We start from the raw sequence: 25,610 nt of genomic DNA on the forward strand, positions 1-25,610 counted from the left end.
CAGCGGTCATTGCGCCGGCCTGCTCGCCGGGCTGCGGCACCAACGCCCACTGCGAGTACGGGCTGGTGAACCGGTGCGCGTGCAACCCGGGCACGAGTGGCAACCCCTACGAGGGCTGCAGCGTGCAGGAGAGGAGGTCGTGCTCCACTGCCGTCTGTGGCGCCGGCGCCCATTGCCGGGAGGGCATCAACTCCATCGAGTGCTTCTGCCCGCCCGGCTTCGGAGGCAACCCTTACGTGCTCTGCGAAGGTAGCCTAGCCTACGTTCTTGTGTTTGAAGTAGAGTTCTGCAGCATTGTAATAGTTAATATTTGAACATTAAGTTACAATTTTAATTTGTTCTCTTAATATTTAGTCTATATCATGCTTAGTTTTTAATATTCAAATCTTTGATGTAATTGCAGAAAAGTGGTTAAGTGTAAGAGATGGCGTACCGCCTTAACTTCGCCACCAATAAAGACGATAAATAAATAAATAAATAAATAAATAAATAAATAAATAAATAAATAAATATCTTGCTTCTTGTCGCAACATACTAGCATGTCTTCAGTAAGTTCTTTCCTGTGCGATACCAAACAAGTGTTGATTTTTTTTCTTCCCATGAGGAAGGGATATTTATGGAAATGCTAGTACGTATATCAAGACTACCTCCTCACCCTAAAGTAATAAAACTGCCTTAAACTAAGAACGCCTGTGGCACTTATGTACTTCTTTAGTTATATGCAATAGTTTGATTACTATTGATAAATTATATTTACAGCCTTTGCACAGAAGTAGATATTTGCTATAACCTTTTGAAAAAATAGTAATATTGACATAGAAATTATCTAAACAAAAAATGTGTGAAATAAACTTGATATTATTTTAATACTCATACCTAGGGACCGGAAAAATTCGCGGGTTCAATGAACTCCAGGATGAACTCCATAGTTCTACGTACACTCGGTCAAATGTCACCCACTCATTGGCTGCTGTCTTGTGAGACGTCACAACGTAGCAGCCTGTGATTCGATGAAGCCGGGTGTTTCTCATTGGCCCAGTCATCCAGGTGAATTGTGAGCCAATAGCAGAGGCAGCACTGAGGTATAACTATTTGTATTTTATCCTATCGCGAAATGAATTCGCGAATTTTTCCGGTCTCTACTCATACCATTGTCTATACTGTACACATTCTTTTTTTGATTACCATTTTCTATGTTGGTTTTTTTTTCTCTGCTGTAGATGTGGATGAATGTAGCAGAAGTGCTTGTGGGAACAATGCAGTATGCATCAACACCCTGGGCAGCTATGACTGTCGTTGTAAGGAAGGCTTTGCTGGCAATCCCTTTGTGGGCTGTCAGTCTGTCGGTCATGAAGTGTGCAACAACCCTGTCACTTGCAAATGCAGTCAAGATGTTCCGTGCCCCTCAGGGTGAGTCATAATTGATTCTGTTGCAGTACTTCTTTTTATTTTGTGGTCTGTGTGACTAATATCTTCAGAATCAAATTTTGTATTTGTTTCCCTAAGGTATTTAGTATATCTAAAATTGCTCTCATTAATTTATTAATGCCATATTTTGAAAATAAGTAATCGTATTGAAGTAAACAGTATTTTATACTGATTGAGTCATTAAATTCATACGTATTAAAATATGTGAACGATCTCTAAACAGATACACGTAATAATGGCGTACAGTCTAGAATTTAATGTTAAACCATTTACTTACAGATTAAGATAGAGCTATGTTATGTTTATTTTTAAGGCAGTATTGCAATCTTCATAACAGGAAACCTCTTGTTACTGATAATTTTGTACAATATTTACCTTCAAGTTTCCTGCCAATCATGTGACATTAATTATTACTTTGAATTGCAAATTTTTTTCAGTTCCTACCACTGGTTTCTTCCCCCCACCCCCAATTTCTTCTCATTGGATTATGTACTATTTTTTTTACACCAATTCTGTCATCCAAACATGTAAATTCCAGTATTACAAAAGATTAAAATGCACATGTGTGATTGTTTAACTAACGCCATCATATTGTTTTTCTAGGTTTACATGCAAAAATGGCCAGTGCAAGAATCTATGTGCAAACGTCAAGTGTGGACCAGGCGCTATATGTGACGGTGGGAAGTGCACGTGCCCAGCAGGCTTCTCTGGAGATGGGTCTGACCTCGTTTCTGGATGCAAGTTGCGAGGCCAATGCCGCAATGACTTGGACTGCAGACAATCGGAAATTTGCTTCCAGCTCGGTAAAGGTGTGCGCAAGTGTGTGGATGCATGTGGCAAGTTGCAGTGTGGTCCAAATGCACTATGTGTAGTTGAAAACCACAGATCATTTTGCATCTGCACGGATGGGTACGTGGGAAATCCCAGTGACCTGGCTCTGGGCTGCCAGCCAGAGAGGTCGGTGCCTGTGGGAGAATGCGAAAAAAGCAGTGACTGTAAAGGCAGCCAGGTGTGTGCCATCACGTCTGATGGCCGACATGCCTGCGTGAATCCGTGCGATAATGTGGCTTGTGGGCAAAACGAGGTATGCCAAGTCGATGTTAAAGGCCATCCCACGTGTAACTGTCTGTCAGGGTTCGTGTGGAATCCTGTAAGCTCTGTGTGTGAGAAGCCGGCTTTGCCAGAATGTACGACCGACGACCAGTGTGACCAAGTGGCCGCCTGCCGGCCAGATGCTCTGGGAGTGCTGAAATGTGTCGCCGTCTGCTCGGAGTTCACCTGCCCCACTAACGCCATCTGCTCGGCAGTAGCTCATCACGGCCAGTGCCAGTGCCTGCCTGGGTACACCGGCAACCCCAACGATCGCACCGGGTGCAAGCCGGCCATCAAGGATCAGTGTACTGTCGACGGCCAGTGCCAGGAAGCTGAGGTGTGCCGCAAAGACAGCAACAGCGGTCTCTTGAAGTGCAGACCATCTTGCGACTTCGTTAAGTGTGGGCCTCACGCCGTCTGCGTCGTGAACAACCACGTGGCCCAGTGCCAGTGCCCTCCAGGTCCCTATGCCGGAGATCCCAATGATTTGGCAAACGGATGCAGAACGGTACCGTGCGTCTACAACATTGATTGCCCCCCAACTCAACTCTGTAACCGCCTTACACACACCTGCTATGATGTTTGCGAGGAAGATGCATGTGGTACAAACGCAGTGTGCATTGCGGAGGACCATCGTGCAACCTGCCAGTGTCCTCCAGGATTCCGCGGCAATCCAGTTCCAGACGTAGAATGTGTCCTGACTGAAGTATGCAGCCCTAACCCTTGTCATCCAACTGCCGTTTGTGAGGGATCACCCTCCGGACACATTTGCCGATGCCCGCCGGGATATGTGGGCGATGCCTTCACATCAGGTTGTCGCCCTGAAGGCAACTGCCCCAGAGGTGATGTGGACTGCCCACCGCAGTCTACTTGTAGGAATGGGTGGTGCATCAACCCGTGCGAAGGGGCGTGCGGCCCCAACGCGCTGTGCAACGTGGTAAACAGGAAACCATTGTGCTCGTGCCCGCACGGATTTGTCCCTGGACCAGCCGGTGCTGTTTCTGGATGCCTCAGAGCCGTGTCCCAGTGCTCCGGCGACACGGACTGCAAGGGAGATGTTTGCCATAGTGGACAGTGTAAAGGTCAGTGTGGAGGAACAAACACTTACGAGCTTATTTCCTTTGTTTGTTTTTGTTTATGCGTAGGTGCATTAACGGAAATCTGTTGGTTGTTTCAGTGGTGTGTCGTAACGCGGATGACTGCTCGTTAGGGGAGCGCTGTGTGCAGGGCATGTGTCAGATGCCTTGTGGGGGTCACCCGCAGTGCGCTGGAGGTCAAGCCTGCATCAATGGCTACTGCCAGATAGGGTGCAGAGCAAGCAAGGACTGCCCTGCTGATCAAGCATGCATCAATAACAAATGCCAAGGTGAATTGAACATTAATTTTTTCAGTGTTTTTAGCTTATTCCCACTTTATTGGCAATAAGCTAACTGGTTTAGATAATTGGCTTGAATAATGCTTTTTAATGATGTTTTCCTTTATAAATGTATATAATCTCCATACCATGCATGTAATATGTATACATTTTGAATTGTTTACGTGCAGATCCATGCAAACGCAAGGAAGTGTGTGGTCCCAACGCCATCTGCCGCTGCGAGAACCACGCCACCCAGTGCCACTGTCCCGATGGTTTCTCCGGCAACCCGGTGCCGCAGCAAGGCTGCATACGCGTGCCCAAGCCGTGCGGCAGGCCGTCCGACTGTCCGGCCGGCCACAGCTGCTCGGCCAGCACCTGCGTGCTGCCGTGCAACCGGACGGAGCAGTGTGCCGTGGGGGAGCGCTGCGACGACAGGACGTGCGTCAAAGTGTGCTACGGCGACAGCAACTGCCTGGCGGGAGAGGTGTGCTTGGATGGCACGTGCCGGCCGGGCTGCGGCTCCGACCAGGACTGCCGCGCCAACCAAGTCTGCATTCGCGGCATGTGCAGGTCAGTATGTACTTTAAAAACCTTTGGTCAGTTTTACACTTTTCCAATGGAAAACAGAGGTTAGCTCCCTAGCTGCATAACATTTTTAATTAAGAAATGGACATTAACTCAAATATGATATTCATATATTTTTAATTTTTTTATAGACTAACACACTAAAGTAAAATTAAAATTATTTTTTTAAATTACGTGCACTAGCGATATTTTCCTTGTCATACTCATTTCCTATAGTGCTGAGACGTAATGACAATGACTAATTCAGAGTTGGTGACTTATGGGTTGAAGTGGTGAACCTAGCCACTGGAGGGCAGAGTAATGTGAAAAATGGTCAAGGTTTTCAAGACAGGAATTATTACTAATTTTTTGGGAACAAGTGAAAAGAAATTGATTCGACATTCAAACCAGAATTCTATATGGCTGACAGAAAAATGATGTAAATACATAAAATATAAACACAGTGTACATACATAATTTTTTATGAGAGTATTTAATTAATTTGCTTTGGTATCTACTTACATAATTTTTGATGTATTCTGCTTGTGTAATTTTCTATTTAACTTATTTGTTTACTCAATTATAGGTTTTTACTTTTTGTTGAATGTTGAGATTGTGTTGGTATTTTATGAATGAGCAGTCTTTTTGTAGATATTGGTGTTTGCATCCTAGTAAAGTTCTTCCAATAAGGTTATTTTGTATGTACAGGTGCGGCAGTGGATTTAAGACCGGACCGAAAGGCTGCCAGGACATCAACGAGTGTGAAGACAGCCCGTGCCACCCCAGTGCCCGGTGCTCCAACATCCCAGGCTCGTATCGTTGCATGTGTCCCGATGGCACGGTCGGCGACCCCTTCCTGGAGCCAGGGTGCCGGACTCCGGACCAGTGCTCCCAGCACGTCGACTGCAGCGATGCACTTGCTTGCGTGCGGGGCCGCTGCAGTGACCCGTGCACCCTCGCTGGGGGCACAAAGTGCGGGCCTTCTGCCCTGTGCAACGTCTTCGACCACGTGGCGACGTGCGTGTGTCCCGCCGGCCACCTCGGGGTGCCTGCCGACACCAAGATTGGGTGCTTCAAGGTGGAGTGCATAACCAGCGAAGACTGTGGCCTGAACAAGGTCTGCGACAGCCAAACCAACAAGTGCGGCAGTGAGTACTACTAGCTTTTCTGTGTCTATTATTAATGCTTTATGAGGTTTTTATTTTGTAATATTTAAATTAGTTTTCCTTTCATCTTTAATGTGAGTATTAAGTGGCATTTTTTAAAAGACATAACAAATGTTTTTAAGCTTACAGCATTTGCTAGTAATCATTCTGCTGTAGTTAGCACCTACAAGAGTGTCATATAGAGAGACATTTAGGGAGCAATGAATTTCATTATAATACATCATTTTATGAACAATGTCTTTTCACATAATGCTGAAACATGTCTTCATCTCAATAATAACTGTTATAATTTACCCTGGGAAAAAAATTTCATAAAACCTTACTACCTATTTACCTGCAAGTGGTGTGATGGTTTTTACCAAAACTGCTGAATTTTTAAAATGGATTCCTTCCACTTTATTCTGCTTCTCTTCATTGTGGCTGCTAGCCAAGTCACCCCATCTTCTTCCTCTTTCACCTTTCCAGGCGACCACCATATATCGCATTTTGCTGGATTCTTTGCTTTCTGACTGATGGCTTTTGATACAGCCATAAAACTCAATTTTTTTTTTTTCTGATCGCAGCTTGCTGTTTCATAAAAGGCCATGTGATTTCCACTCAACAGAATATTTTTCAATAACTGATAATCAAAAAGTTTAGTTTGCATTAGTTTCAGAGTAGCATTATTTTCAGGTAAATACAGTAGCCTACTTACTTGGTGAATCATTTTTATTTTTCAGGATACTTAAAATGCAAGATTTGTTTCACAATCAATATTCTTAAGCACTTGAAATATATTTTTGTTAATAAAATCTACATTTAATGTTTAAAAAAAATTACATTAAAAAATAGTTAGTGCATACCAACTAATCAAATGTATAGTCAAATACTTGTTTTTGGCATAATTAGCAGTTTAATTGCTTTTAACAATAATATGTCTGTGTTCACTAATTTTAAAATGAATGTTTTAACTGTAAAACTAATATTCTTACAGAAACTTAGAAATCTTAGGTATATTTTAAAATTTTGTTTATCTTATGTGGTTTAAGGATACAATATAAAGAAATGTAATGTGTAAATACAAATGTTTTTGTGTTTATCACAGACATGCATGTTTTGTTTTACAGGTCCATGTGACAAAGCAAATTGTGGTAAAGGCACTTGCACTGCAAAGAACCATGAAGCAATCTGTGTTTGCTTTGATGGCTACAGTCTGGTCAATGGGATATGCATTGATATCGATGAATGTCTCCAGAATCCATGCCATAAAACAGCCGTGTAAGTAACTTTCACTTGAAGTGGCATTGAAACTTCATTAATATTACTAAACTAGAAGGGATGTGAAAATATTTTTCCTGTATCAGGCTATAAGATTGTTTCAAAAACACTTTTGTAAAAGTCAACATGAAGAAGTTAATTTTTTTGTGACCTATAATTTAGTCCAAACTTATAAACTAGGCAACCCACTTATTACATACATGCCAATACCTGTAAATCATATTATCATTCGTGGAACTGTGAAAACACTGTAAACTATATATGTAGTTTGTATACAACTGTTCAGAACTTACATTACAATAGAAAAGCTTATAAATTTATTTTGTTGCATCATGGCAAACAGACCTGCAATGCTGCCTGGGTAAGATAGGAAGTGATGGACAAAAGTGTTGGAAGTATCCTGAGAAACCTACTTCAGTTTTGGATTAAATTCAAAAATATAGTTTTGTGCCATAGTTAATTTTTAGTTAGTGAACCTAGAGGTACAGATGCCAATTTAACTGAATAAACATGGACTGCACACACACTGTTTCAGAATATGTGTCTAATTTTTTTCAAATGTGCTTCAGTGAACATTTAGATTTTGACAGCTGAATATTCTTATGATATTATCTAAATAGTTTTTGATATTTGAACTTGTGTTTGATTAGTTTATTATTCTTATCACACTCAGCTATTAAAGTCTGGATGTATGCTGAATCACATATAAAACAAGGGACACATCTATCTGGAACAGAGTGTAATTGCCTACTTTGGGTAGAAAGCAAAGTAAATGAGTAAAACGAGTCCGCCACTTGTGAATGCCACTCGGCGGGAACGAAGGCACATCGTCGCTTGTGGCATGCTGCAGATGCAAGAACAGTCCGGGCAGCTTCTCGTGCTCGTGCCCGGACGGCCTCATCGGGGATGCGATGGGGACGGGCTGCAGGAACCCCGGGGACTGCTTCACGCACTCCGACTGCCCCGCCAGCGCCGCGTGCGTGGACAACCGCTGCCGCAACCCGTGCGACGAGCCAGGGGTGTGCGGCCGCAACGCGGACTGCAGCAGCCAGGCTCACATGCCCACGTGCACCTGCCCGGCGCGGACCAGGGGCGACCCCAAGGTGAGCACCGCACAGGGCCGACGTGGGCCTACAGTTGCCAACAGAAATGTCGAGCATTTGTTTTCAAATAGCACTCCAACAGACACACAGGGATGACTCCAGGGCCGGGCATGCTGGGCAACTGCCCAGAGTCCTATGACTGTCTTTTTACTGCAGACACATCATGTAATCTAAAATGTTTGCTAATAAAGTGTAGACTTCTCATCGTCATCATTATATAACATAAAAGTAATTTTTTTAGAATTTTTTATAATGCTAAATTATACTTCATTGATCTTATTAATCTGCAATACTTTCAAAATATATTGAAATGAGCAAAACTATTGAAATTTAAGTTCCTGGTTGACTTTAATATATTGTTTTAAAGTGTTTATTTTTCAAATAAACTTTCCAAACCTCCTCTTTTTTCAGGTAGTTATTCCATATACTCCAGAGCCCTCGGTAAGGCTCCTGTCCAAAATATTAGGGCCACACAAAGTCTAAGGCCGCCATTGGTGTTAAATTTGTTGAATGTAAAGTGGGTAGTAATTTACTAAATTGATATAGAAAATATCCAAATGCAATAGTGCCAGAAAACACATTCTGCATTAAATCTTAATGCTATGTGATTTTATAACCTCAACAATTCATCAGCTGTGTCTGCTATGACAAACTTTACAGTTCTACTGTTCTGCTGGCAAATTAGATGTCCAATTTTTGGCACGTAAATTTTCTTCTGTGTAGCTTGTGTATGCAGTCTATATCCATACTTAGTTTATGGGTGTGAGTTGCAGGATCACTGCATATTCCAAATATTGACTCAGATTATCAAGAGCAGTCAGTTCTATCAAGTAAATTTCTCTTATGAAGTTTTCCAACCATCAAGGGACCTTAAAATTGAGATTTTTTAACCAGGAACATTTCAAAAAGAATTCAATTACACTATGTTTATAGAATTTTTGACCCTACTGTACGAACAGAGCAAGTAGCTTTCTACATAAAAGAATTGTTTCTCTAAGTCTGTTAGAATTTAATGATTTACCTAATTTTCATCACAACATGTGAAAGATAAAATAAAATAAATATTTAATTAATATGACATTTTATATCCCTGTGAGATATTTAAAAAGTCTTTGTGGCAGGTGGCTAGTTTGGAATGACAATGTGTTCAAAATTTTCATATTTTTTGGTTTCATTAATGAACTTAAACTTGTTTTGAGTTTTGCTAGCATGGCTAACAGGCTATGAAAATTTTAATATCTAGGTACGTATACATAGTCCATAGAATCACTTAAGAATATTTCTGATAAGTAGAGAAGGCCTAAGCATTAGTGTGGTAGCTTAGTGAATTTGGATAATTTATTACTGGGATGAGTTATGAACCTACAACACTCAAATGTAAAAATTTAATTTTTTAACCAAAAAATATATTTATAAACATACATATTTTTCTTACAGCTTAGTAAAATATTGCTGCCCATTATTTTGGTTATTATTTTAAATAGGTAATAAAGTTAATTTAACTTATAAGTATTGTAGGTTAATTGGGGGCCAACCTCTCCGCATGTCGATTCAGTTCAGACTCGAGATTAGAGTGTCTCTACAAATGTGACCCTCAACAGGTGGAGTGCAAGAGGCTGGAGTGCTCCGACAGCAACGACTGTGCTGCGGATAAGGCGTGCGTGGACTCGCGCTGCGTCGACCCCTGCTCGCTGGCCAACACGTGCGGGCAGCAGGCGGACTGCACCCCGGCGAACCACCTGGGCGTGTGCTCGTGCATGCCGGGCCACACGGGGAACCCGCGCCTGGGCTGCGTGCCCGTGCAGTACTGCGCGGCCGACTCCCAGTGCCCGGCCAGCACCAAGTGCACCAGCGGCATTTGCACCTGTGAGTCTCGGCACATTTCTTTGAAAATTTTCAGAATTTCCTGATGTGTTTAAAATTCACAGGATTTTTTTTTTTAATCTCCTTGTTGGTTTCTTCACAATTCAAATCAAGATATATTTTTGATGCACGAATTAACTGTGTTATATGTGTGTTTTGCAGCATTGTGCTCCAGCTCTCGAGAGTGTATTGGAGACCAGCTGTGTATCCAAGGAGCCTGCCAACCGACCTGTAAATCCAACGACAGTTGTCCGCAGTTCCAATATTGCCAGAACAGCATTTGTGTTCAGGAGGTGAAGTGTCGCTCCGACGAAGATTGCGGTGATGCTGAGAAGTGTCGTGAAAATGGTGTTGGTCAGGTATGCTTGCAGAGACATGTTACACAGTAAAAGACACAGGTTATATAAATGAGTTATTTGATGCCCTTTTGTATAAGTTTATAGATTTTTACATGCTGGTCACAGTTATTTTCCATTAATAAAATAGACAGTACAGTGAAAGGTATTTATTTCGACATTCTATTGTTCGGTACGTCATATAATCCGGTATCAGTTGAGTCGCTTACATTCAGATTTTTTCAGGTAGATTTTGTCTATTGACCTTGTTCGCCAAGTTACATTACTGACTGGGTGCCGGCATTTTTTGTTCCTTGTGTTTTGTCATTATGCCAGTTTTCATTACAGCACAGTTTCTAGCAGGTTACATTTCATGTTTCATATTTATTATATTAGTCAAAAATATGTTGACGTTTGATAAATTTGGCAAAGTAGCTAAGACTGGAATGTCCTTGGTTGCGAACACACCAAATTAAAGACCTTTTACCGTTAAATTTATTTTTCAAAAATACAGTATTGAATTTAAAATAAAGTACGGTTACTATCTATAATGTTGCTGATGCTAAGGCCCACGTATGTGTTTCAGGCGGAGTGTGTGAACGCGTGCAACGACCGGGTGCTGTGTGGGAGGAACGCGGAGTGCGCCGCGAGGAACCACGAGGCGGTCTGCACGTGCAAGTCGGGCTACCATGGCAACCCGCAGGACGAGAGGATGGGCTGCGAGCTGACCGAGTGCACCAGCAGCGAGCAGTGCTCCAGCGACAAGCTGTGCGAGGACTTCAAGTGCAAGATAGCCTGCCTCACTCGCAATCCCTGCGGCGAGAACGCCCTCTGCTCGGCGGAGAACCACAAACAGGTAGGTTTGCTGATGTCACATCAGTTTTTTTTATTTGGTTAGATAGGGTGCATTAAGAGTTTGTAAGAGGATTGCGGGATTAGCATAACATATTAGAGTGGGATATAAGAAGCGATTCTGCTGTCTAAACCCATTTTTGAGAATTATCAGTTTTTGTTTTTTAATTTTTATTTTATTCTATCCTAGAAAAGTAATGCCTATATAATACTGTTTAGTGACTAACATTATTTTCATGCTGTCCCAGCTCTAAGGAGAGAAGGCAAAAAATGAAATGGACGAAAGTTTTTTTATTGTCGCACCCTCTCGCTTCCGATTTGGGAGCCATGTTGATTTTCAAAGTGTGAACAAACTTAAAGATTATAATGAGTCCTGGAGAAGGCAAGTGATAAGAATGAAATACACAGACCCTTTTGTAAAAGCACACGGTAACTTTTTTTTTGCCAGGTTTGCTACTGCCAGCCGGGCTACACGGGCAACCCACAGACGGGCTGCCAGCTCATAGACTTGTGCGAGAGGAGGCCGTGCGGCCCCAAGGCGCAGTGCACCAACGCACGAGGCTCCTACAAGTGCAGCTGTCCCCTGGGACTGGTCGGAGATCCATACGTGGGCGGCTGCCAGCCCCCTGCGGAGTGTAGCAAGGACCAGGACTGCCCGGATGCTGCCAAGTGTGTGCAGTCTAATGGGATTCCCAAGTGCAAAGGTATCGTCGCGTATATGTACTAGCATGTATTAGAATGTGTTACCCTTTGTGAGACAATCATCTAGAGCCTCAAATATCATAAATTTAGAGGAAGGAAAAGTTAGTTTTATCACTCTCCATCAATGATAACGGATGCAAAACATCCTATATATTAAAACATACACTTAAAAATATGTTAAAAGAATTAAATAACCCTTCACTGCCTTTGCATTAAAATAAAAAGGGAATTTCAAACTTTAGTACCCTATGTTTTATAACTAACTTACATGGTACTCTTTTTTAACTAATAATACCATATTTATTTACTTGTTTCTAAGATGCTTTTTTTTCTTTTGTATTTTTATTTTCTCTAAAACAAAAAGTTTACCAACAATTATAAAATGCAATTCAATTTAAATGAATGGTAATATTGCTGCATTAGATCTTTTAAATTATTTGCTAACCCTAAAATGCTGCCCAGTAAGTTTTGTGCACAGCTTTACTGATCAACCGTGCATTTGTTGGTATACTTGCACCTTAAATAAGGGAAGGTTGTTCCTTGATATGTAAAGTGCAATAACACATTGCTGTGCTTTATGTGCCAGGACAGAACTCTTAGAACGGGCAAAAAAAAAAAGCAATCGCTACGATACCGGGTGAAGTTAAGTCATGGCAAGGCCAGGCACAAACATACAGGAATGCAAAAATTAAAAAAAAAATTCACAAAAGAACTGAAACACTATAGCCAGATAGAATTTTGAAGGTGGAGGCTGAAAGGTAAATTTAACAAAACTTTAAATATTCTACTTGCTCTGACCACCACGAACATGGCACAAACAACAGAATCACCTAAGTGTTGCAATGGCTTACCTTACGAGTGTCGCAGATGCTGGGCGAACTAACTCCAATGACTACATCTTAAAAAGTACAAGAAAGAGGCAAGCGGTTCATGCCCTATTTGGGTATGCGAGCCAGGCGTTTAAGTCGCATCTGCACATGCCCTACCACTACATAGGGAGGGGAGATAGAAAGAGAAAGAGATGGGACATACAAAGAAACGAATGGAGGGGGAAGAGGGGAAACGCAAGGAGTTCACCGATGCGCCACAGAGGAAAGAGCTGGACGTCTTCCGATTTTCAAGGTGCAGAGGACTCGGTGCTCATTAATAACCTGCATAATTGATGCTTACTGCAATGATTTGATTTTTGCAGCAAATGTAGAAAGTTATGGATATTTGTAGCTGCATCATATTTCAAATCTCATAAATTCAATAAATTGACTCATCTTGAAACTGAATAAATTCATTAAATGTAAGATGCCATCAATTGTAAGATGAATCCTATTTTGTGAGCTCAAAAAGTTATAGTAAGGGTGTGTCTTATAAATTAAAATTGAGTGTAAAGGGCACTTACAAAGTAAGAACAAAAGTTTTTTTTCTAACGAATGTTGATTCAGCATACTCGTAGAATACAAAGTAATCAAAATATTTTCTTTGCAGGAGCTTGTGAGAACACAGTATGTGGACCCAACGCAGAGTGTGTTGCGAAGAGCCATCAAGCTGCATGTAAGTGCCGGAATGGTTACGAAGGAAATCCAGTGGACCAGAGAGTGGGCTGTCGGCCAAAGCCTGTTCCTTGTCGAGCAAACTCAGACTGTGCAGCAAACACTTACTGCTATGCTGAAATTTGTCGTGGTGAGTGTTACAAATATTTAATATTGGAACTATGTTATGAAAAACAATTACAATACGTATGATTTGCTTTCATAGGTGACGCAAGCTTCTGCAATCAGCAAAGTGTGGTAGTTCTCTAATTTTTTTTTAAGTTGCTATAGTTGTTACATTGACAATAAGTATTAAGAATATTTTGGATGGGTGGTTTCTTTAAACTGTAGAATAAATTCCTGAAATACAAAATGCAAATTTTAACTCCAGCTAAATTTCACTATAACAGCTTCTCTTAGTATTTAATCATAAAAACTCTCCTTATAAAAACTTTCAGGTTTTACAAACCACCAAGTTATATTCAGCAAAATTTGTAATACGGTAGTGTCCCGCCAATCCGGACCTTGCTCTTTTGGACATTCAGTTAATCTGGACGGGAATGAGAAAGAAATTTCAGAATTTACTCATCAATAAATCTTTAATTTTTATCACAAGATGTTTTGTTTTGTTAATCCTACATAAGTTTGTACATTAATAACATAGGTCTACGTATCGGATAGTATTAAAACTAAAATGAAGCTGTCATAAAAGTTTTATTTATAAAAAAAAAAACTTTTAATTTTATAGTTCAATCCATCTCTAACTTTTATTACATTCATTTTAAGGAAAATTCTGTTTAATCTGGACGTTAGGTGATCCCAAGAGGATCTGATCCCATCTAGTTTGGATTAGCTATACTTTTCTGAAGTAATATTCTACTATAGTAGAATAATTGGTTGTGTTCAAATTCCAAAACTAGTCATAAATATTTTTATCTAGAACCCCATGGTAGAATGAAGTCCTTTGTGTGTGTTGCAGCACCGTGCCAGTCAGATAAGGAGTGCAGCCTGACGGAGCAGTGCCTGAAGGGACAGTGCCAGAACCCATGTGACAGGCCCGGGGCGTGCGGCATGAACGCAGAGTGCCGTATCCTGAACCACCAGAAGTCCTGCAGCTGCCCGGCTGGTTTCACCGGGAACCACAGCGTTGAGTGCGTCAGAAGTGAGTGGCCTTACAGCATTTTATGCGAGCGTGCGAAAGACAGCTAGCTTTCACTTGAACAAGTCGACTGACGTTTGCGTTTGTTGCAGTTCCTGTGGCATGTGACTCCAACACTGACTGCTCTCGAAACAACACATGCAGGGACGGTATGTGTTTGCCTGCTTGCGCTTCTTCCGACAACGAGTGTGCTCTCAATGAGAAGTGCCTCAGAGGAAACTGCATGCGTAAGCCAAGTTTTTATGTCAATTTTTATTTCTACTCATACAACTACATTAGGTGCATGCAAAACTTTAATTTCCAATGAAACAAATATTTATGTAGTCTTTTCATGTAAGTAAAAAAAAAATATTTTTATTAAAACTGGACTCTGTAAAACAATATACGTGAATTCATATTTTTACATATATATTTTTTCAAACATTTTGTGGCTTCGAATAAGACTAAGATGAAATGAAAAGCATTTTCCACACAAGAAAACTTGACATAATTTTGTAAATTTTAATCCAAATATTTTCATAACAATATCTATAAATATGTTATACCTGATTAAAACCACATAGTAAGTATACAGTCTAGTTAGTTTATTTACTCTTGGGAATATTTTGTTTTGTTACGGCTGTTCGGATGCTAATTACCGATTTCCTGATACCACCAATGATATATACTACAATCAACATTTACAAATAATGGCCACTCTATATTTAAAACACATTTTTATGATGTTTGAGAATGTAATTTTCAAGTTATACTTCTTAGAGGTGTGTTGAGGGAAAATTTTTAGTATACAACTGAAATGCAATGAAATGTGCACGCATCAAACCACTGAAATTTAACAGGTTGAAAGTCCAATGAGCATGCGCGTTTCTGCTATAGCCACGAGCAGAAGTCATTAAGATGGCATGATGGCAGACCTGCGTGTGGCAACATGCACCCATATATATTTTTATTTACATTTGTGAACATCGGAGGATGTACTAAGCATATTGATATGCCAAATGAAACTTTATGATAGTGAAACTATCCTGGAACACCATGTAAACTTGAATTGTAACAAGACATAATCAAACCTTTTAAAGTACCAATAACTGATTAGCCAAGAAAATTGTTTTGGAACAATTATGGCATTAAAGATTTTTAACTTTGTGTTGGGTCTCAATAACATTACGAATGAGGTGCTATCTTTTAAGTATTTTTCAAACTAAAAGTTGCAGTGCAATAAAAACATTAAAAAAAAAAGTGTATTCAAACATATGTTCATAAATACATGCACTTTTTGTTCTAAATATAAAGTCAAAGAATTTTTTTTTGAAAATTGTGCATCACTTATTTTTATTTATGTATTAGGTAATGTTCATTTACATTTACTTGTAGCTAAACAGTACCAAGTTATTAATTTTTATGATTTGCCTTTAAAACTATAGTTAAAATAATTCATTAAAGATAAAAAAAGTTATTAAAACTATGAGAAATAAACATAGCAAGTACCTATTTTTTTCCCAATACCTGTGATATCTATGCTGATACCTTGGTATCAGTCAAGGAGTTGAATATCTGCCAATATCCGATACAAGTATCGATATCAAAACAGCCCTGGTTTTTGTATAGGTACTACCTACATATTGCATTGTAGGAATCTTGTATAGACTTTTGAATCTTGTATTGAGTATATTAAACACATATCAGTTTTAATTGTACCAGTCATTTTAATGTGTCCTAAAGCTTGACTTAGTACTTTTTTTTTTACTATCAACTTTAAATTGAATAAAAAAAAACATCCATTTACCATGTAAATGACTTAAAATTAAGTTTAAAAATAAACTTCCTATATTTGTGTCCCAAGCAAACTTGGAAGTTTTTCTCTGTTATATTCCGAGCTGATACTGTGTTTGAAATAATCAGAGTTGTGCAGAATATATGTCATTTTTGTGGCTTATGTTTTTATCAAATATAAACATAGAAGTAAAAAACTGTAGCAAGCATGTGAAAGTAAGGCCTTGATTGCAGTGACGTGTCGAGTGGACAACGACTGCTTCTTGGGCCACATCTGCCTGCACAACATGTGCGTGTTTGGCTGTCATGCTGACGAGGACTGCAGCGCAAGCGAAACTTGCCGCGACAACCGGTGTGCCAACCCGTGCGCCCCCAACCCATGCGGGCCGAACGCCGTGTGTACCGTCTCCAATCAGCGGGCGAGCTGCTCCTGCAGCCCAGGGCTGGTTCCCAACCCCACGGCCAAGGTGAGCTCAGCGACGTCTGTCCTCGGACTCGTTGCGTTTGCTATCATGTGGAGATGGCACTTTGAAACACTGGATGGAGCATGTCCGCAAAACATGCAGGTCTGCGGCATAGGCTAGAGATGTGGTCCGATTCTTGTCTACTGTGCACGGGGACATCACTAGCCACCATAATTGTCAAACTCAGCTAATGTAAAACATTGACATGTGTTCGTCTATAAATAGTACTTCACAACACATGCCCTTTTTTTTGTTTTAAAAATTTAAAAACTTAAAAGGAATAATTTTGAATGCATTAGTAATTAAATTCTAAACTCATAGTGCATTGGAAAGTGGACATATTGAATGCTGCAATATTATATACATATATTTATACTTGTAAACATGTTATTTGTTTAGTTTTGTCAGTCTTAAGCTGTCCAGTAGATATGTAGTCTGTTTTGTGTTTGTTTCCTTGTGTGTCTGTCTGTGTTTATGTATGTGACATTGTCAGTGTTAATGTAGTTGTATTTTTTTTTATGGTGCCTATCATCAAGCTGTAGGTAAGCATGTCAGAAAACCAAATAAATAAATGACCACAACAATGTGCCGACTGCGTTCACAGTTGGCCAAGTAATGTTACATTGGCAAGCTAGCCAGTGTGGGTGCTGTATCGTGGTGTCTCGTGGGGGCAGGTGGCGTGCGTGCGGGCCCCGGCGGGGGCGTGCAGTGAGAACAGGGACTGCCCCGGCGGCAACAAGTGCCTGGCCGGGGTCTGCCTGCCGGTGTGCTCGTCGGAGGCGGGCTGCCTGGGCAACGAGCGCTGCGACGCGGGGGCCGGGGTCTGCCGGCCGCTGTGCCGTCGCGACCAGGACTGCCGGTCGGGGGAGATGTGCGAGGGCCTGGTGTGCAGGATCGGCTGCCGCAGCGATGCCGGCTGCCCGGGCGGCAAGGCCTGCGTCAACAGCCAGTGCATCGGTAACTATGCCCACCTGCATATATATTTTTTTTTCACAAGTACAGTGGAACCCTTTAAAGAAAATTTCCTGCATATTAAATTATAATATTTTGCACTTTACCTAAATTGTAAATAATTTTACTCTTTATTATAATTTCCCTGCTACCCAATAAGTCTAAATTTTGAAGTATCCTGGTAAAATTCTTAACAAGACTTTACTGTATTTAAAAAAATATTCTTTACCATATTTTACCCTGAAATTTAAAACAAGAATATTTACAGATTTTTTTAATTTTCTCATGACTGTCTAGAATTTGCTTCCTTTGAAGAAATGTGATGTTGTGGTAAGGAAATTGTATTACCAGTACTTTATAAAACTGACTTGCTCTTTGCAAAATCTGTTGTTTCCGTGTACTCTAAACTATCAACTTGAATTAGCAGGGTATGGTTTTGAACTGGAACCACATTAGTGAAACGTTTGCAAGGTGCATAAACAAACGTTAAAAATATAAATACAGTAATAATAGCTACTACATATATGCAACAGCTATAAACGACTGAAAAAAAAAAAAAGATTGATTGATTTAAATATTATGTTAATATTTTTTATTTGACAGTTACATGTATTATTTTAATTTTAATAGGAAAACTTTAGTGGTGAGAATGGAAGATACTAATTGGGAACTTTTTTAAAAATTGCTGAAAAGCAGAAAAAGATCAAAGATCTGCTGAAGAGAGTCCTTAAAGTATCACTGTAAATTCACTGTGGATTGGTTTACTTAAAAGGTAAATGAACTCCAAATGGATGACGATGACGTGTGTTCCAGACGTGTGCTTGTCTCCCACGGCTTGCGGCACGAACGCTGTGTGCACGATGAAGGGTCACCAGAAGGAGTGCTCGTGCCGTGCCCCGCTGACTGGGGACCCGAGTGTCGGCTGTCGACATCCCGCCACCTCCTGTCAGGCCCAGAAGGACTGTGTCTCATCGCAGAAGTGCCAAGGTGGCCTGTGCCAGGCAATCTGTTCCAGGTAAGACTTTTCATACTCCCGCTTGCCTGTCCCCAGAGCGGACACCTGACTTTAATTCAGCCCGTACCAAGTCCTCTGCCTCTTGCTACCGAGCACTTTGGCAACTAGATGCGTGTTTCCTGGTGTATTTTAGATGTAACCATGGAACCATAAAATAGTCAGAATTCAAAATTATGTAATCATAAATATGGTATCCTTAAATTAAAAGTTTTTTTTTTTAGTCCTTAAAAGTATACCGTTAATATGTAATCAAGTTATATAGATTTGCAATAGTTTTCTAATAAATTCACAAGGACTTTATAAATGGTACTTCAAAATATAGTAGTAATTCATTAGAAATGTGGAGATTTCTTGTTGTAAATTGTTCTAGAATTGGAATGAAATTTCAGAAAATATTATCCTGAAGCAGTTATAAGTTATAACATTCATTCATGGCCAGATGGAATAATGAATGAGTAGAAATAAGTTGTTCAGGGAAGTGATAGAAAAATGGCAGAAAAAAAATTGTAGAGAATGTAGAGCACCCTAGATTAACTACTATGTTATTGTCGAGCACCATCAACATTGAAATTTCTTCCCAAAAATTTCACACTCTCTCAGGGCTGAGGATTGCCAACCTAACATAGTCTAATTCCAATTATTCATATGGAATGTTTTCATATTAAAATATTCATGTACACATTTTGCATTGTTTGAGAATTATTGAGTTACAAAAAATAACATTTTACTGTTTAATTCTATTGCTGTAAATTGGTTTGTCAATACAATAGCTAGTTACCAAATTTCGGTGGGCTATGTATGACATACTTATAGTTTCCCAATAGGAAATGTGTCTGTTGCCATATATACTTCCAGCTCATACTGTAGAGACCTGAAAAGGGAGAGGTTATTGTTTCTTAAAAGCAGATTATTTTTTTTTAAATTGAAAAAAAAAAAAAAGCGAGGTTATTTTATTTGCACTTTTGTATAATGACTTTAAAAAAAAAAATCCACAATATATTGTTTAAATGACAAATGAGATGTTTTAAATTTTGTAGAAAAATCATGCCACTTCTGTTTGTTTGTACTCAGTATTAAATGCCTGGTTTCAGGGATGCTGACTGCTTGTCAGACGAGCGTTGTGTTACCGGCATCTGCCAGACGGTGTGCAACAGTGATGCTAAGTGTGGGCTCAAGCACATCTGCGAGAACCGACTGTGCGTGCCGGGTTGCAGAAGTGACACTGTGTGCACTGATAACCAAGCCTGTATCGATCGGACGTGCAAAAGTGAGTTCGCATCTGCATATTGGTATATTGTTCTTTTTGTTATTTTATCAGAACATTAGCAATGGCTTGTTACCAAAGAAATCATAGATTAACTTATTTTACCACATGGACTCAAAATTATTTTTTTGATGGTAAATTCATATGAGATTTATTAAAGTAGCAGAACTGTTTATTTAATTGCCAACTTGATATTTCCTTGCATTTTGTGACACTGCATCCTATATAAATTCAGGAGTGACCTGCCTTTTGAAATATTTGAAATTAGTAGGGTTGTTGGACGATTAACATTTTTGAGGTAAAATTTGAGGTTAGTTCTTGAATTTTCAAATTTCTAAATCTTTTTGAAGTCAGAGTTGAATAGGGGAAAAAAGGAACATAGTTTGGGAACATGTTAACAAAAGTGGTTATACTTTTCATTACCTAGGCACCATTAGCAATATATGTACATATATAAATTTTAAACTTGCTCCACGGTAGAGTATGTCGCCCACCTTCAGCTCCTGGTGGTCTCCGTGTCTCTTGCACTAGGTGCCAGTCATGGCTGACTTCCAGGTAATATTTTCCACCAAATATTGTAACACATAATGCTGAGTTCATTGCCTGTACCTTGCCTGTACCTTGCCTGTTTCTAGCTAACATGAAATAATATATGTCTCAAGGTATGTCCGGAAAGCTAGGAATAGGCAGTTTAAATTTTAATGCATACAGGAGGTATAGATCTAGGCTCTCCTTCGCCCGGGGTAGAAATGGTGATTAGCACTCCGCCCTCCCCCCCCCCCCCCCTTTTACTTTTTACTAAATATATTAATGTACCAGGAATAATTAACACACAATAAATTGAGTAATAAGGAACTTCATTAAAAACATGATTATTGATGATGTGTTAAAAAATTATTGGTAGATATTGAATAATAATTTTTTTTCATAGTTTTTGTAGTCTACAAAAATTGTTTTGGCCCAATATGTGCCCCCTCCAACCTGGCGCCTGGGTTAGGCTACCCTCTCATCCCCTCCTCCATCTGTATATCCGTTCCTAAATACATACCTTATTTCAAAGCAAAGTATAATGTTAAGATATTAAAACTCTTAGTTAATAACAAGTAAGTTGCAGTGATGGACAATGTATTGTTATAGCATTTCATTTTTTAAGCGTTTGTATGAACTTAAGGTTTAGCAACGAGGGAAATTATTGACTAGAAAATTCCGCCTTTGACAGATCCGTGCGAAGGCTCGACCATTTGCGGCTCCTGCGCGGTATGCCAGGTGGTGAACCACGGCATTCAGTGCAGCTGTCCCACGAACTTCTTCGGCAATCCCCTGATCGGTTGCTCGAGGCCGCCGGTGCGTTGCGGCTCTCCCGGCTGCTCGGACTGCGACGGGGCGGGCTACTGCACCAAGGGCTGCCGGGCCGGCGAGGACTGCGCTTGCGGGGAGGTGTGCGCCGGCGGAAAGTGCCGGGCCAAGTGCAGTGGTGCCAGCGTGTGCGCGCAGGTCCGTACTTCACTCTGTCCCCTTCCGAACATGTGTTGCACTGGAGGAGCTTCGCGATCTTGGGTGTTCGAAAGAAATCAGCTGTAAAACTTGGATTTGTATCTGTAGTCAACTTTATACAGTGGAGGAACTCATGTTCCTACAATAAAAGGTATTTCAGTACCTTTATTGCTGGACACGTAAAATTAGGTAAACCTTTTTTTGACTCTTAAGGATTCTAGCTAATGTTGGATATATGTAATTTCTTAGATTTGAATTGAAGACCAGTTTTTGACTTAAAAGAGGAAAATGATAAAATCTAATGGAAACTTTATGAATTGATCTGTCATATAAATACTTTTGAAAGCACTGCGAAAATTTGTCAGAGAACTGGTTGAAAAATATATTTCAATGATGCTGTGTGAATAATTAATAAAATAATAAATTATCTAATTGCCAGCAGTACGAGTAATTTCATGATGATTCAAACATTTTTTTTATCTGCAACTCTTGCAGATAAATAGTAAGTAGTTTGGAGAAGGGAATAAAGAAGTTATACACTGCAGTGTAGTTAAATAAACACAGAATTATTTAGTGATCTCTAGCAGTTTATAACTGTTATTAAAATATAGGTTGTTTATGAGTGGGGACCCAAAAAATAAAAAATAAAATAATTTTCGTCATAAAAATTTATTTACCTTTTTATAAAATTCCTTCAGTCACCTTCAAAGTACTCTCCATTAGATGTGATGCACTTGTCAAGTCTTGTTTCCGACTGTTTGAAGCACCTCTGGAACTTTTCAACTTTGATATCCTCCAGTGCCCTTTGCGAAGCTGTTGTTACCCGCCTCCACATCATCAAAATGCTTCTCTTTTAGATTTTTCTTCATTCTCGGGAACAGGGAAAAGTCATGCTGGTGAATACGGAGGTTGGGGAACAGACTACCCCTGAAAGGGCAAATAGCAGTTCACTCGTAAGGCAGTGTGTGCGGGGGACACACATCCTCTTTCAAATGTCTTAGAACTTCCAAATGAAACTGCTGGTTAACAGTCTGGCCAGGGGGAACAAATTCCGGATGCAAAATTCCTTGAACATAAAAAAAAGACAATGATCATTGCTTAACATTTGACCTCACTTTGTCTTGCCTTTTTTTGGTCTGTAGCAGTTGAGAGTCTTCCACTGGCGTGACACTTGCTTGGTTTCTGAGTCATACCCGTGACACCAACTCTCATCACCTTAAATGATTTTTGTCAAGAAGTTTGGATCACTTTGAATCTCTTTTTTCAAGTCCGAGCTCAAATTCAATGGAACGTTTTTTTTAAATTTTGTTTGAGAAGGCAAGGAAAAAATTTAGCCGCAACGTGTCATGTGCAAATCCTCAGTTAAAATCCGCTGGCACGAGCTTCAACTCACTCCTGTCTATTTTTAAATTTCGTCGATTGTGAAACGACGATCCTTGTTGATTTTTTGGTGGACTTTTTCAACATTTTCATTGTTTCAAAATTTGAAGGGCGCCCAGAACAAGCTTGGGCTTCAGCACTCATCTCACCATGTTTAAAGTGCTCAAAACAATCGAAAACTTGTGTGCAGCTCATAGCATTCTCCTTCCTGGAAAGCCTGTTGAAGTATTTGATAAGCTTCCATTGCCGCTTTTTCAAGCAGGAAACAAAATTTCAAACACACTGTTTGTACTTTTAAATCTTCCATAATGATTTCGCAGGTAGAACACAAGAACAGTAAGAGGAAAACAATACAACAATCAAATTTTAACCTAAAAACTGACGCGATCTGCTGTGCCATCGCAGCTGTTTAGTAAAGGTATCTACTAACCCCATCTAGCGGGAGAAATCTCTACGTCTACAAATGGCAGCGCACTCTCAGTCCAGATTTTTTTGGGTCCCCCTTAGTATTTAAAAAATCTAGTTTATGAAATTTAAAAATAAATTTTGGAAATAGGTGAAATGTGCCCTGGGTAATGTACGTAATGAATGTAGTCAATTATAAACTAATAAATTATTGGTACTGTACTATTTTGGCAGCATTAACAGAAACATGAATCTTGTAAAGTAGGTAACTTAAAAATTGTGAAGTTTTTCTGCAAGTTTTGCAGACAAATTTTCACCATCACCATTGTCATTTCATTATTATATTTATCTTAGATTATCTTAGTAAAGTTTCTATTAATCATGTTTGTGTGTTACTTTATAAATATTTTTACCATGTTATTTGGATGGCATATACTGTCGTTACAGAACTCACAATGTTAAACAGCCTTTGTAAAATTATAGCTGGATTCCACAAATATTTTACAATTAAAAATTTCTCCTTTTGAACAATGTGCTGATACTGTAAAGGAAACTTTTTTTAACCGATTTCTGCATATATGAATTATACTCTGTTAGACTTGGGCTGTATGTCATGGCAAATTAAAAATACTATAGAATCTGTCTTGCTGTCATAGAAGCTTCCCAAGGTTATGTAGATTGTAAAATGAAGAAGGGTGTTGATTGCTGCAATAATTTTTTAGTGTCTACAAAGATGTAAAAATCTAATGTTTTTTTCACTTTGTTCTGCAGGGGTACGTATGTGACAATGGTGTGTGCTTGGCCGGCTGTCGTGCACACAAGGATTGCCCCAACGACCGGGCGTGCGTGAACAAGCAGTGTAGCGATCCTTGCGCCAAGGGCCTCTCGCCGTGCGGGAAGGGTGCTTTGTGCCGTGTGTCGGAGCACCGAGCCGTGTGTCTTTGTCCCGATGGGTTCCAAGGAGAGCCGACCCAAGCGTGCTCACGGTACGAGTGCGCTCGGGATGAGGACTGTGAGCCCAGCAAGACGTGTGGCAAGAACGGAGTGTGCCGCAACCCCTGCTTGGAGGCCGGCAGTTGTGGCAAGAATGCGCAGTGCCGCGTCGCTCAGAGGCGGGCTCAGTGTTCCTGTCCCCCGGGGTACTTCGGCAACCCCCTGGTGGAATGCAAGCAAGGTATGTTGCACTGTGTACACCACCTGTGTTTTCCCCGGTCCCATCTACGTTATTTAATGAATGCCAAAATGCTGTTTAGAGCAAGGTAGAATATAAAAGTGAGCTGTTGAGATAAGTAACTAATTTTCAAATAATGAATTTTTATGGATATTATTTAAATTTTTGTTATTGCACAATCAGAACTTAATGCAAAAATTCTCTTAACTAAGTAAAATACTATCAGTTATAATGTTATAAGTAAAATTGATTAAACTATTTTTTGTGAATGGAAAGTGCACTGAGTTACCTCCTCAAGTATATTTGAAGACATTTGTGTTATGAGGTCCACATTGAATTTTTTTTTATTTTCAGGTGGCAATGAAGCGTGTCTCCGCAACCCTTGCGGAGAGAATGCCAAGTGCCGTGACACTGGTGGTGCTGGGTTTGAATGCACGTGCATGTTAGGCTGCTCTGGAGATGCGTACAAGGGCTGCGTGTGCGACAAATGCCAAGACAAGGAGTGTGGATTGAACGCAGCCTGTCGCATGTCCGGAGGCCAGTCTGAGTGCTACTGCCCACCCCAGTATCCTGTAGGAAACCCGTATAAGCAGTGTAAGTAGTAGAACTAATTTCTGCATCTTTACCATTTTTTTTGTATTTGATAAAATTTAAGCTTAATGTTAATGTAACCCGTGAGTACATACGTACTCAAGTACGTGTATTAAATAAAGCTTACATTATTCTTTTCTAGCCAACAATTTTATGATCATGTAAAAGAGTAAAAAATAACTACCTTATTTTATCATTAATTAGTGTGAAGGATGAAAAATCTTCAATGGCCTAAGCAAAGAGGATATGAAGAGTAGATTCAAATAGACTTAAAAAGTATTTCTTCAAAAGGTAAATTTATTCATGCCTAACACAAATTTTGTAATTAAAATGGAAGTGTCTGACAGATGGTGGTGTAGATGCATATCGCAAATTCTTTGGGTAAATAAGTACATAATGAATGAAACTCTAGCAAAACTTGTAGTGGGAGACTTGTTGTAAGGCATTCAAGAGTAAGTAAAAAAGGAAATTATTAGCGAGTTGACGACGTTGACTAACTCTGGACTGAACTTGCAGGCAGACCGGAGCAGACCACGAGTGACTGCCGCACCAAGGGCTGCGGTAAGGGTGCAGAGTGCCTGCGCGAGGGCTTGGCCTTTGTGTGCCGATGCCCGCCAGGTATGAGAGGAAGACCCGACGTTGAGTGCAGGCCAGGTAGGACCGACAGCCGTTCCCGCCACTGTTGGCCGTCAAACACTCTT

General features: G+C 40.1%; 1 protein-coding gene across 1 annotated transcript in view; it reads left to right on the plus strand.

The window, feature by feature from the left end:
- LOC134532937 (uncharacterized) overlaps positions 1 to 25,610 on the plus strand; it is a 429,205-nt gene that overhangs the window by 152,283 nt on the left and 251,312 nt on the right. The window contains exons 21-43 of the mRNA XM_063370011.1: positions 4 to 249; positions 1,221 to 1,410; positions 2,032 to 3,602; positions 3,698 to 3,886; positions 4,066 to 4,447; positions 5,150 to 5,589; positions 6,714 to 6,864; positions 7,715 to 7,967; positions 9,569 to 9,833; positions 9,993 to 10,189; positions 10,752 to 11,021; positions 11,466 to 11,721; positions 13,199 to 13,393; positions 14,222 to 14,404; positions 14,494 to 14,628; positions 16,409 to 16,641; positions 17,313 to 17,595; positions 18,403 to 18,604; positions 19,696 to 19,871; positions 21,088 to 21,362; positions 23,919 to 24,321; positions 24,673 to 24,912; positions 25,426 to 25,563. Of these exons, the coding sequence (XP_063226081.1) occupies positions 4 to 249; positions 1,221 to 1,410; positions 2,032 to 3,602; positions 3,698 to 3,886; positions 4,066 to 4,447; positions 5,150 to 5,589; positions 6,714 to 6,864; positions 7,715 to 7,967; positions 9,569 to 9,833; positions 9,993 to 10,189; positions 10,752 to 11,021; positions 11,466 to 11,721; positions 13,199 to 13,393; positions 14,222 to 14,404; positions 14,494 to 14,628; positions 16,409 to 16,641; positions 17,313 to 17,595; positions 18,403 to 18,604; positions 19,696 to 19,871; positions 21,088 to 21,362; positions 23,919 to 24,321; positions 24,673 to 24,912; positions 25,426 to 25,563 (6,873 nt within the window). The remainder of the gene's footprint in view (positions 1 to 3; positions 250 to 1,220; positions 1,411 to 2,031; positions 3,603 to 3,697; positions 3,887 to 4,065; positions 4,448 to 5,149; positions 5,590 to 6,713; positions 6,865 to 7,714; positions 7,968 to 9,568; positions 9,834 to 9,992; positions 10,190 to 10,751; positions 11,022 to 11,465; positions 11,722 to 13,198; positions 13,394 to 14,221; positions 14,405 to 14,493; positions 14,629 to 16,408; positions 16,642 to 17,312; positions 17,596 to 18,402; positions 18,605 to 19,695; positions 19,872 to 21,087; positions 21,363 to 23,918; positions 24,322 to 24,672; positions 24,913 to 25,425; positions 25,564 to 25,610) is intronic.

This window comes from Bacillus rossius, chromosome 6, assembly GCF_032445375.1.
Source record: "Bacillus rossius redtenbacheri isolate Brsri chromosome 6, Brsri_v3, whole genome shotgun sequence".
In the NCBI taxonomy this organism is placed as follows: Eukaryota; Metazoa; Arthropoda; class Insecta; order Phasmatodea; family Bacillidae; genus Bacillus; species Bacillus rossius.